This window comes from Polypterus senegalus, chromosome 8 (assembly GCF_016835505.1).
Source record: "Polypterus senegalus isolate Bchr_013 chromosome 8, ASM1683550v1, whole genome shotgun sequence".
NCBI lineage: Eukaryota > Metazoa > Chordata > Cladistia > Polypteriformes > Polypteridae > Polypterus > Polypterus senegalus.
The window spans coordinates 42,124,736-42,137,614 of NC_053161.1; the positions used below are offsets into that span (position 1 = coordinate 42,124,736).

Here is a 12,879-nt window from a genome sequence, read left to right on the forward strand (position 1 = left end):
GTCCTCATTTCTTAATTTTAAAACTATTATTGAACTTTACTGGTTGTTACTTTGTGCTGGTTTTATAACTTTTGGATTGTTCATAATCTTCCTGATTTGTATTTTGTTTTCTTAATAATTTTCATGCTTGCCTTTATTCCATGATTTGCTTCTGCCTTGTATTATTTTCCTGATAATGATGGTTTCTCTCAATCCATTGTTTATTCCAGTCAAATATTACAGTAAAATGTTTAATTATCTCTTGTGATTTAAAATAATCTTTTCGTGAAATGCTTCTTTTTGTTTGGAATCACTCTGTTTTTGTTGAATGGTTAAATCCCATTTATTCACTGTGTGGCTTTATTCACTGTGTGCTTGATGATATTTTATTTCATTCATTTAAATCAGTTATTGATTATATATTATATATAATATATATTATACTGTATTATATATAATATATAATATTATATATAATATATGACCCTGTAGTTAAGATATAGCGGGGTGGATAATGGATGGATATATATACAGGTAGTCCCCGGGTTACGTACAAGATAGGGACTGTAGGTTTGTACTTAAGTTGAATTTGTATGTACAAACCGGATTCCAAAAAAGTTGGGACACTATACAAATCGTGAATAAAAACTGAATGCAATGATGTGGAGGTGCCAAGATGTGGAGGTGCCAACTTCTAATATTTTATTCAGAATAGAACATAAATCACGGAACAAAAGTTTAAACTGAGAAAATGTATCATTTTAAGGGAAAAATATGTTGATTCAGAATTTCATGGTGTCAACAAATCCCAAAAAAGTTGGGACAAGGCCATTTTCACCACTGTGTGGCATCTCCCCTTCTTCTTACAACACTCAACAGACGTCTGGGAACCGAGGAGACCAGTTTCTCAAGTTTAGAAATAGGAATGCTCTTCCATTCTTGTCTAATACAGGCCTCTAACTGTTCAATCGTCTTGGGCCTTCTTTGTCGCACCTTCCTCTTTATGATGCGCCAAATGTTCTCTATAGGTGAAAGATCTGGACTGCAGACTGGCCATTTCAGTACCGGATCCTTCTCCTACGCAGCCATGATGTTGTGATTGATGCAGAATGTGGTCTGGCATTATCTTGTTGAAAAATGCAGGGTCTTCCCTGAAAGAGATGACGTCTGGATGGGAGCATATGTTGTTCTAGAACCTGAATATATTTTTCTGCATTGATGGTGCCTTTCCAGACATGCAAGCTGCCCATGCCACACGCACTCATGCAACCCCATACCATCAGAGATGCAGGCTTCTGAACTGAGCGTTGATAACAACTTGGGTTGTCCTTGTCCTCTTTGGTCCGGATGACATGGCGTCCCAGATTTCCAAAAGAACTTCGAATCGTGACTCGTCTGACCACAGAACAGTCTTCTATTTTGCCACACTCCATTTTAACTGATCCCTGGCCCAGTGACAGCGCCTGAGCTTATGGATCTTGCTTAGAAATGGCTTCTTCTTTGCACTGTAGAGTTTCAGCTGGCAACGGCAGATGGCACGGTGGATTGTGTTCACTGACAATGGTTTCTGGAAGTATTCCTGAGCCATTCTGTGATTTCCTTTACAGTAGCATTCCTGTTTGTGGTGCAGTGTCGTTTAAGGGCCCGGAGATCACGGGCATCCAGTATGGTTTTACGGCCTTGACCCTTACGCACAGAGATTGTTCCAGATTCTAAGAATCTTCGGAGGATATTATGCACAGTTGATGATGATAGATGCAAAGTCTTTGCAATTTTTCGCTGGGTAACACCTTTCTGATATTGCTCCACTGTCTTTCTGCGCAACTTTGTGGGAATTGGTGATCCTCTACCCATCTTGGCTTCTGAGAGACACTGCCACTTTGAGAAGCTCTTTTTATACCCAGTCATGTTGCCAATTGACCTAATTAGTGTTTATTGGTCTTCCAGCTATTCGTTATGCTCAAATTTACTTTTTCCAGCCTCTTATTGCTACTTGTCCCAACTTTTTTGGGATTTGTTGACACCGTGAAATTTTGAATCAACATATTTTTCCTTTAAAATGATACATTTACTCGGATTAAACGTTTGATCTGTCATCTACGTTCTATTACAAATAAAATATTGACATTTGCCATTTCCACATCATTGCATTCAGTTTTTATTCACAATTTGTTTAGTGTCCCAACTTTTTTGGAATCCGGTTTGTAAGTTGGAACAAGTACAGTACATTACTTTAATAAATGTTATTGTTGACCAACTGTAACCAAGTGCTCTGCCAATGAATGATGGAGTTTCACCTCTTTCTGACCTTTTTATTATTTCTAATTTATTTTCAATGGTGATGGTTTTTCTCTTCTGTACTGTAGCACCAGCACTTGCATGAGATTTGTATTGCAGAGACATTCTTGAAGGGAGAAGACAAAAGGTTAAGATGAGCTCTTCTGTACAGCACTGTACACCCTATCACAGCAGATTAGGCACCAGTCATCAACACGTCTGATGTATAGGGTGATCCAGATCTAATTATGCAATTTTCATTACTCTATAACTTACTCAGTTTATTACATAGAAAATCACCCGAAAAATCCCGGACCATCAAGAAGTGTGCGAACTGACCACATGAAGAATTGTCTTCACACCAAACTGGAATCGTCCCCACATAAATCAAAGTCATCCTGATGATCTGGACCTGCAGAATTAGATCTGGACCACACTGTACTGATAAGAGACAACTTCCTGCTATGTGCGTAACAGTACAAGCAGGTTTGCTATTGAGAATGAATGGGGGCAGTGAGGGGTGGTTAATCACCAGCCCACATCACAGTCACCTCCACTACAGTATGCTGCCTGCAGTGTCCTGCCGCACCACTGCCCCCATTCAACACACAGCCATCCGATCCACACTACGTTTCCCCCCCGCCTCCCCGTTCACCCTCAATGGCCTCCATTCAGCCACAACAGGGTCACCACTTGCAGCGGGGGGCGGGCAGTGAAACCGCTTGATGCCAGGAGCTGCCCGACGGACACTACACTGCACGAGCAGTGAAATCAACCCCCTCCAGCCTCCGTCCAGCCACCGCTTGCAGTGTCCCTGGGCCGAAGATGACGGAGTGGCAGTTACTGAGGCGCATGCATCGCAGCTGCGGCCCCGTTCGTATGTTGTGGGTCAGGTGTCCGTAACCTGGGGACTACCTGCATATGTATGTATGTGTGTGTATATGTATATGTATATATATATATATATATATATATATATATATATATATATATATATATATATATATATATATATATATATATATATATATATTATAATATCTGTAATATATAAAAATTGTATCTCTGGGGCAGGTTAAGCGTTAGAGGAGGCAAAGACAAGAATGTTGAACAATTCAGTGAAAATTCGTCAACTTTCTAGCATAATAAATTGCCTTTACCCTCTTAGTAATAGGTTGTATTATTGTATGTATTGATTTTTTGCTATAAAGGTATCTTTTCAGAGCAAAAATCAATGATGCCATTATCACATTTTGATTTTCATTTTAACATACAAGGCTAACTTAAAGAAAAGGACCATCTTTTCATTATAAAATACAGTGTATTTGAAAAGTTTGTTAATACTGCACTTTCCTGACTTTCTGTTGGGACTAAAGAAATTTTAGAATAACTTATTCAAACTCATAATTGGTCCTTTTGTTATTTTGCTTTCTGTCTGAAACTCTTTCAAATCTCTTGACCTTTGGCATGAGTAAGTCTGAGTGTAGGTGGGGGCTAAATGCTTAGGCTCCTTTTCTTGTTCCTTTAGCCCTATCACAGATAATTTTGGAAGTATCTTTTAAAGAGTATTCACTCAGTGTTGGGGATCAAATCAGTTGTTTTTTTTTTTTGTTCAGTAAATTGTACAGTTCCATGTTTAGATTTAGATTGTTTATCAATTTTTACTTTCAAAATCTAGTCTTCTGTGAGGTAGAATTTGAGAGACACTTCACTTTGTATTAGTGTTTGTCTAAACACAAACATTATTTAAGTAATTACCAAAATCTTCATTGAAAAGCCCCACAATCCTCCCTCACCAGCCACCCTAAATATGCATGCGCACATTCTAGTGTTGTGCTTTGAGAACTCAACTGGCAAGGGCACAGTGCATATCAGCACAACAGAATCTTTCAGTTATTCTTTTTTTTTTTTGGTATTCCAAGGTTAGCATGATAAACTAGTTTGTGTCATTGACTATATTTATTATCCTTGTGAATTTATTTATTTATTATTAGTTCTCTCTTGTGAGCAATTAAGACAGGCAGGCTGTAGAAGGGTACTAAAAGAGTTGGAATGGATTAATGATATTTATAAACTTTAAAATGACTGAGGAGATTTTTTCCATAAGCACACATGATCAGTTTTCTGCCTCTTTAGTCATATAAGTACTGTAGGTGATCAGCACCACGTTTAATGCTGAGAGGAATATAACCAATAGGATGAAGCTTTGTTGTTGCTGAGATATATGAATATGCCTTTAATTTTTTTTTTTGAGGAAATTGAAATTATTTGTAACAAGTGCTATCTTGACGAGAAACTGACCTTGGACAATGTAATTTATTCTTACAATCTAGACAAGCTGCTGTTGTTCCTTAAACCACATTTGAAAGTTAAAGAATATTTTTTTTTTTTTTGTTACATAGTTACCATATGTGTCATTTTTTTTTTCTTTTTACTATTCACATATCTTCCAGTAAACAGCCTTTGAGGTATGTGCTCCACATTAACAATTGCATTTGTAATGAAAGTACGTCATTTTGTTCAGGCATGTTCATGTCATTCATAATACCACATGTCCTCAGGATATAAAGTAGGTTACATTTAATAACTACAAAAGAAAAAATCCAGAACAAACTTTGCGCAGCTAATTTTTCCATTTTGAGTTTGCTATTCAAAGTAGGTGATATTTTTTGGATTATCAATTTATTCCTAATTTTAAATTGTCTCTTTATATTACTGTTCCTAAGAAGCTTCCTTTTTGGTCTATATATCTAAGTATCTTAGGACATTTTAGCCAGTAATGTGTAAAAGACGTACAGTATATAGTAGATGCATTTAATTGAATTAGTTTTCAGTGCCAGTAGATGCATTTAATTGAATTTATTTTCTGTGCCAGAGCATATTTACAGGTTATAGAATATTAAGATATGTTTTATATCACAGGTAATTGGAAAGGACCCAAGATAATGATAGTAATGCAAATACAGTATGCTAGAAGTCTTTACAGTAGTGGCTTGTAATTTCTACTTTTACCTGCTTACATGCATCTGCTGTTATCCACAAAGCATTGATTCTTATCCATTACTTCTAACAATCGAACAGTACAATAATATGACAGTTTTTAACAAAACAGACCTTCTGAGTTATAATACTAAATTGACCCTTGCTTGCTTTTACTGGCAATGATCAATGTATGTATGCCTTGCTTGATTTACCTACCTGCAGATTGAGGTTACTTTTGGAATGATTATGAGACATGCTGTAATCCATCTTGAGTATAATTTATCATGACTAATCTTTTTCTTTTCACTTTGGAGAGCTGTAAGCAGCATAGTATAATGTTGCATTTTTTGCATTGTGATTACTTGAGCTTTTTTGCAGTCAAATAAATAAGTTAAATTATATAGGATAATTTCACTGCTTTGCTTTCTTAACATTTTGTTGAAAATGAGCTTTATATTTACTTGTGATGTTTACCCCTATGTATTAAAACTGATAATGCTAAAATAAATGAAAAGGTGCATTAAGAACTACTGGTACAAAGGATTGTGGGTCTAATATATACAGTACCATGTCATCTGAATATAGTGATATTTTCTGTTCAAGTCCTTCTCTTGTTATCCCCTTTATCTCTGATACATCTTGAGAGCAAATAGCCAATGGCTTGATGGCGATTGCAAATAGCAATGGTGGTAGGGTGCATTCTTGTCGAGTACCACTAGTTTGAGTTTGAAATCATTTTGATACAGACAGGGGCTTCTGGACTGGACTGCACATATGTTTAGGCCAAATCCAAATTTGTGCAATGTGATGAATAGGTAGCTCCATTGAACCATGTCAAATGTGTTACATTTAATGGGTGAGTATATTACATTAGACAAATGTCGAAGATTAAAAGTTAAGTGTCTACCTTTAGTAAATCCGGTTTGGTCTTGTGATATTACAGAAGGAAGCTCTTTCTTAATCCTTACAAGTAGAACTTTGGAGCATATCTTAATATAATTAATTTTTCAGAAGTGAAATTGGTTCTCATGATACACATGGAATAATTCCTTATTTGTCTTTGGAAAGACAGTAATTAATGCTTTGCAAACATTTTGAGATAAAGTTTTGTTGTCTCTGGCTTTTGTAAATGTTGCTATGAATGATGGAGCTAACTTATTTGAATTTTTTTTTTTTTATAAAGTTTCACTGGCTAGCCATCATGGTCTGCTGCTTTCTCACTTTGGAGTGAGTTTATAACATTCATTTGTTCTAAGAGTGTTGGAGATTTGTCCAGGTGCTCTGCATTATGAGTATCTAGCTGTGGTATTTGTAATGCATCAAAAAACTTGTTACATTTTGTCTTATCTTCCTTAATAAACTAGAATATAAGGACTTATGGTATTCCATAAATGTGTGTGTTATATTATTATGGTCAGTAACTTTATCTTCCGCATCTGTCCTAGTAATTTCTGTTATTGTGTTGTAAACTTCCTGCTTGTGGATTTGTTAAGCTAAATCTTATTAGCCTTCTCTCCATGTTTATAGTAATAATGCTGCAATTTAAAGATGAGCTGTTCCTTTTATTTTGTCGTCATGAGGTTCAATTCTGATTACAGAACCTGTCCTTGCCTACAAAGTGCCTCATTTGGATATCTGGCATATTCTTGATCTATTCTGGTGATTGTGCTAATGAACTCAGACACCTTCTTGGTTTCCAATTTATTTTTGTGGGAGAGAGATGAAATAACCAGTTTAAAAAAAAAAGAAAGCCTTCAAATTTTCCTAAGGTATTCCTGCAGAGACCTCTAAGTAGGGTTGTGAGATATTGGCAAAAAATTATATCTCGATATTTTTGGTGACTTTGACGATAATTATAATTAGACAATATTTTGCATCATTTATAAACTTGTTTGTAAAAGTCTTGTTTCGTCTTGATAGTAGAATGTTAATTGTAGCTTACTAATGAGATTAATGGAACCAACAGTTAAGGAAAATATGTCTTATTACTTAACACTAAAGTAAAATAACACAAAAACATTAAGATCACCAGTCAAATTAGTACTGAGAGCAGACAGTGCAAGTATGAGTAAACCATTTCAAAATGGCCTGTGAGATTTACACAAAAAACTGCACTAATGTTTTAATGTGAGTATTTTAAACAGACATGTACCCTTAATGTAAACAAGATATGAACCCAAAGGGAATAAAATGCTAATCATAATTGAAATACAGGGCATGAACATTATGTAATCCGTACAACTGACCATTGGAACAAACTTCCAGTTTGGCTGGAATCAAGAGACTGTATCTGATTTCAGCTTTGTGTAAGTGGTGTTTGATGCTGTAGAATGTAGGTTGTTTAGCAGCTGTTGAAGTGGAAAAGTCTGGGAAAATGTTAATGTGGTTATTTTCAAGTATTATAATCTCTTTCTGTCTGAGAATTGACATCAGATTTTCTTTGACACATAATTTGTAGAATTGGACAATCAAGCCACTCAGTTTTAAGGCATTCAGACCATGTGTGCGATAAGCTTCAGTGATCTCAGAATCCAATTTAAAGTCTTCTCCAGTTATTTTAGAAAGTAATTCAGCTATGAATTTCACTGGGTGTAGACTTTCACAGACTTCCCGGGAGACCTTCGGTTATGATGTTGTTCCTTCTCTATCTGCCTTCTAATGCATCAAATTTATCACTGAGCACTTTGCATTTGGATTCTACAGCAGTATACAATCTTCTTCTACTTCTTCTTTCGGCTGCTCCCGTCAGGGGTCACCACAGCTGATCATCTTCTTCAGTTCTAAATGTTTGTTTTACATCTTCTAGGTGATCACAGAGTTTTCTTATTTTGTTCTCAATTTTGCTGATATTTTTCATTGATACTTGCTAGAATTTTATTAAGATTTACATCAGGTTTATTATTTAAACATATTTCCTGATCTGTTATTTAGTGAAGCAGCTTGTCTGTTCTGCTGTTGATTCTGTTGTCTATTCTAATATCAATTCTGTTTATTCTCTTGTGTATATCATTTGGTTTTTCGCTCGAAGTACGGTAATCATCGCCCTCAGCTCAGATAGCTTGTTTCGCTCCTCTGCTGACTCTCAAGGGGCTTTGGCAGTAGTTGACAGCGAGGATAAAGTGGCCCTGCTTGGTTCCAATATCCTATCTGAGATCAGTGATTTCTTGTTTGCTGCCTCGTTCATTGTTATGCTTCCTCAGTCGTTGTTGACCAGAGCAGATGCTGCAGCGTGAGGTCCTGGTCGATCCATTCCTTTGCCTGTCTCTTCCAACTCAGTCTCTGGCTGGCCTTATCTTGAATTTGAGGCCAGCTTAGACTTTGATGAGACTTTAGCTACATTTTCCTTCTCTTCCTTCTCTTTCTGACCCCTTGGTTTCTTGATCATGCTTTTTAGTATACTTGTAGTCTAGTTCTCCTGGGTGGACTAAATATGGGATATCTTGGATATATAGTAAAAAAAAATGCTAGTTAACACCGCTACCAGTGGAGCTCCATCTTAGACATCCATCTCTTACAGTGTTTAAGCTGCAGAGAGTGAGAAAGAGAGATAGGAGATAGAGAGTTAGGAGCATGCACTGATATATTGTGTTGCAGCACCCACCACATGAATAAACAACTCAGGATCCCAGATTAGGACCCAAGTGCAGCTGTGCAAGGGTGACCCCTCAGCACCACACTACTTCGAATGGAATAGAATGGAACAATGTGAGGCTTTTTACAGTGACTGGAGTGCCAATCCTGCCACCAACCCCCAATACATGAATTGCAAAGGCATCAGTTTCATAAAATTTGCCCTAGTCAGATGTCTAAAAAATAATGACACCAGTGACATCAATGAAAATAGACAAAACACTACACAGAATAGTTGCTAAATGCCATAAAAGAACAGTCACGGAAATTAGTACAGAATTGAAATGGCAATCAGGCTCAATAATTTATTAACAGAAATCTGCTACATCCAGCAGAACACTTAAAGATGCATGGTGTAATATGTGGGCCACTGAGCAATCTTAAAGTTAACATTGTTTTATGTGTCATCTTTCACCCTCTTTCCTACATCTAGGGTTTACATTTAGAGAATGCATCTTTACATGGTTGTAGTGAGAAGTTGAGCAAAATGACACCTTTTATTGGCCAATTAAAAAGATTACAATGTGCAAGCTTTCGAGGCAACTCAGGCCCCTTTTTCAGGCAAGATGTAATCAAGATGTACTCTTACATCCCAGTACAGACAGGTCTGAACTTAAAGCGACCCTATTTATCATGTCCTTGACATAATTATATTGTTAGTGGGTTTTCAATTATTTTGCCCACACCCTGTATATAGACTTTATATTAGCACTGCACATGGTGGCCCAACAGTTGTTGAGGAAGTCAAGGGCAAATGGCATTAGTTTCAGTTAGAGCTAAAGGTTCATGAAGTAGGCCAAAGGTTACATTCATTATACTGCAGCTCAAGATGATAGAGGTTATAAGGTCTGTTAATAGAATAAAATGGTAATCACTACATTTGGTTCAAATTCCTTTAACCAATTAAAATAAAATAGCAAAGAAAACAATTTATGTTAAAAGATGGGTGTCAATAATTTTCTTTTTTCTGTTGCAGTTGACCATAGCAGAGTAAAAGTAACACTGAAAACCTCTGATCAAGACACGGATTACATCAATGCAAATTTTATCAAGGTAAAGATGTATGATTTTAGCTAAAGCAAACAATGGTCAACATGTTTTGCTGTTTCATTCTTACATAAATGCCACTATATTTATATATTATCATCAACTTTGAGACTAATTCTATTAATCACCCTGCAGATCTGGACTGGGTTAACTAGGCTTGCAACAAGACCAGTAGGATTGGTACTGTGAATTTCCCCTTGGGATTAATAAAGTATCTATCTATCTATCTGTCTATCTATCTATCTATCTATCTGTCTATCTGTCTGTCTGTCTGTCTGTCTGTCTGTCTGTCTGTCTGTCTGTCTGTCTGTCTGTCTGTCTGTCTATCTGTCTATCTGTCTATCTGTCTGTCTGTCTATCTAGGTGTGGCATAAATGGTTAAATAATTTCTCCATTATAAGTTATTAGGCTTATATGACAAAGATGGTGCAGCCTCCTAATAGTTCTTGCCTAACATGGTCCTTTACCAGTGTGTAGAATATGGGTCTGTATCCTACAAATCACCCCCCTAGAATCAGTTCACATTCAAAACCATATAACTTCCTGCTTGCCTTATTGCCATTGTCATGTGTCAGTCTGTCAGTTAATATGTAAATAACTACACTTTAAAAGGAGACGGTTGCCGCAAGTAAAAAGAAACCGAGTGCAGTTTATTAAATTATATTTATAGTTATAATTTCCTGTCACACAGACTTGAGGACAGAAGATTTTTATTTAATAAGTGGACCATGTGACGTCGAGTTAAGACCTCAGTGATTTTGTTAACACTTTGGGATTTCAGTATTAAAGTTTGACTTTTTATTTTGTAACAAATTAGGGTAGTAAAAGTATATCAGACTTTAGAAAGAAATCTTGTTTTGAAAGTCAAAGTTACTGTTATTAACAGTCGTATGGCTTTATTAGAGTCACAGCAAAAGGTCTTGAAACTTGAGAACTCCTTATATCACATATTCTCAAGGTTTCTAATTGTCTTTATTTATCAGTTAAGCATCTTAATCTCTGGCCTTCAAAACATATCCAGAAATTAAAGTCATATGGCACATATCTTACAGATTATAAGTGATTTTTGGGCAAATAGTCGTTCCCCTCAACTTTCTAAACTGATTGTATCAAAACGTGCAAAAAATAATATTTTTTGTACTTTTAGACGTTTGCCAGCGTTTTACAGGAAATGCATTACCTTTTTATTTTTGAAATGTGTACTGATTGTGATATTACATCTTGGTATGCATGTCTTCACAGGAAATGTAACACTACATATGAGGCTCCTATTTTCTTCATGGTTTTTAGGAATTGTCTTTTAATTTTTATGTTTACTAGCAGGGGAACATGTTTATACAGAAATTCTGACAGAGCTAATTTTTTACGTGCTACTTTTCACCATGTATTTCTTTGGAAACACAGTTTAGTAAAGAGGGATACATTTGGCTTAAGTGTACATGTGCCATGCTGTAAAAATCTTGTCTTCATTTAATACAATGCGTTTTGCTATTTGAATCCAAGTGCAAATCCATATTCTAATTTATATGGATGTTTAGTAAACTCTCCTTCCTGAAAAAACACATGGGATGTTTTAATTTTGGCTGATGTACTGCATGTGTAGTTGGATAAGCAGCACTTTAGTAATGTTTTTTTGTATTTTTCAGGGAACACAGAGAAGCCAAGCTTATATTGCCACCCAAGGACCGTTGGCCAACACAGTGATAGATTTCTGGAGAATGATCTGGGAGTATAAAGTAGCAGTAAGTAAAAGAAGAAACATTTTTTTTACCTGTAGCTAAATACTTATTTATTAATTAACGATCTATATTAATTTACATGATTTGCACTTTGTGATCTCTAACATTATACCTTCCTTACACCTGACCTACAGCAATGCCTTATTGGTCTTGCAGAGCCCCTCTTTTAGCCTATGTGTGTGTCCCATTAGGCAGTTTGCTAGAAATGTTTTCTATAATATTGATGCACCGCGTAATGCGTGCAAGCTGTGTTAATAATTAATAGTTAATTTTCCCTTTAAATTTTGTTAGGAATTTGAGAGATCCTAGGGACAAGCAATGTATATGTAAAATCAATAAATATAATTTAGAATTCAGCAATCCCACAAACAAAAGGAGGGAAATCTGTTAACTCTTTGTTAGGATTAAAATGGGTATAAGTACTGAACATTATAAAAATGTTCTTTTGAGATGTATTTATGACTTTCTAAACATTTTAGCTTAATGACACACTTCATTCCATAGAAATGTCAGAGTATTTTCTTGTAAAAGCCTAGGCTGTGCAAAGGATACTGTAGCAAATGATGTTTTATTGTGATTGATCTGGTTAAAGTTCTTAGTATGTCAGCGTAAACTGGCATAGAAGAAGTTTCATTTGGACTGGCATAGGATTGGGTGGTGAAAAATTCAAATTATGGTTGAATTAAAAATTGTGGTGATTTCTTATAGATATTAGTGTAATGTTTGCATATAGTTTTCAGATAAAGATATATATTTTTTTAACATGTATATACTGTATTGTTGATTTAATTGTGTACACAGATGTGTGTCTTATCCATAAAAATGCTTTTTAAAAATCTGCTACTCAGACAGTTTTGATAGCAGATGTTCACCTCTCTTGAGCTCCTAAAAGTAAGGATTGTTACTCACTAACTTACTTAGTCATACCAGCACCGCTCCCAGGCAAACATAGTACAAGACAGGGCTTCTTAGTGTCCGTTTATACGACACTAATTATAGGATTTTTATGTCAGTTGATTTGAACATCACCAGAAACAACCCCCCCACTTTACTTCAGACTCTTTTCATTCACGATAACCAAAGCAATTGGGTTAATTGAGTTTAATCAACTTAGTTTATTGTTCCCTAGATTCTTGCGTATAAAATTGCATTTCTATCTTGCACAATGTTTAATGAAATCTTACCAGGTTACCTGTCCAGACTAATATCAATTCTACTCCAAAAA

At 35.7% G+C, this 12,879-nt stretch overlaps 1 protein-coding gene across 2 annotated transcripts in view; it reads left to right on the top strand.

The window, feature by feature from the left end:
* Positions 1–12,879, top strand: part of LOC120533919 (tyrosine-protein phosphatase non-receptor type 12-like) — a 175,787-nt gene that overhangs the window by 91,195 nt on the left and 71,713 nt on the right. For both annotated transcript variants that reach the window (XM_039761033.1, XM_039761034.1), the window contains exons 3-4: positions 9,845–9,921; positions 11,562–11,657. In XM_039761033.1, coding sequence (XP_039616967.1) covers positions 9,845–9,921; positions 11,562–11,657 — 173 coding nt within the window. The remainder of the gene's footprint in view (positions 1–9,844; positions 9,922–11,561; positions 11,658–12,879) is intronic.